Here is a 757-nt window from a genome sequence, read left to right as displayed (position 1 = left end):
GCCCAAGCGTCCCCAGGGGATGCTGCGGTGGCTTGGCTGGGGGAGAGGGGCCCTGCCTGTCCCAGCACGCAGGGGTGAGACCAGACTGCGCCTGGGCTGGGAGCTCCTTCCAGGCTCTGCTCTGGCCGGCGCAGCGCCAGGCCCACGTGCCCGAGGCTCCTGGCGCAGCCCCAGGACTTTTGCCCATGTGCTGGGGCCATGGAAGGGGAGGGAGCTGGGAGGCCGATGCTGATGTGGCAGGGCAGAGCAGCCAGCACCCCATGGGGGGCTGGGGGGAGCTCGGACCAAGGGCTGCGGTGGGCTGTACAACCCTCCTCCTTCTACACCCCACTGTCACCTCACCCCTTATGCTGTACAGGGACATACAACAGGCTGCACGCTCCCTGCCCCGTGGTCTCCTGCCTCGTCCCACTGCAGGCACTGTGCTGTGGTGGCTCCTGATGTGGCCCTTTCCTCCACTGCATGGCCCGGGGACCTGCTAATGCCCCAGCAAGGGTGTGGGGCACGTGGTGGCAGGGATGGGCAGAGGGTTGCGAGGCCCCTGCTCTGTCTGCATGCAGCCCAGCGTGGCACAGGACCCGCTCGCTCCACCCTGCTCATGGCCACGGGGCCCGTCTCTCCCTGTCCAGAGTCCTCCGATGACTCCTACGTCTCGGCGGGTGAAGACCCCCTGGAAGCCCCTATCTTTGAGATCCCCATCCAGGACATGGCGGTGGCCGTGGGGGCGGAGGTGCTGCTCAAGTGCATTGTCACGGCC

General features: G+C 67.6%; 1 protein-coding gene across 1 annotated transcript in view; it reads left to right on the top strand.

Annotated features, from left to right (window-relative positions):
- SPEG (striated muscle enriched protein kinase) overlaps window positions 1–757 on the top strand; it is a 63,869-nt gene that overhangs the window by 14,152 nt on the left and 48,960 nt on the right. The window contains 1 exon segment of the mRNA XM_035901117.1: window positions 630–748. Coding sequence (XP_035757010.1) covers window positions 630–748 — 119 coding nt within the window.

The sequence above is a fragment of the Egretta garzetta genome, unplaced genomic scaffold, assembly GCF_000687185.1.
Source record: "Egretta garzetta isolate BGI_Z169 unplaced genomic scaffold, ASM68718v1 scaffold219, whole genome shotgun sequence".
Lineage (NCBI taxonomy): Eukaryota > Metazoa > Chordata > Aves > Pelecaniformes > Ardeidae > Egretta > Egretta garzetta.
The sequence above is the reverse complement of the archived record's forward strand: the minus strand, read 5'-3'. Positions and strand labels throughout refer to the sequence as shown.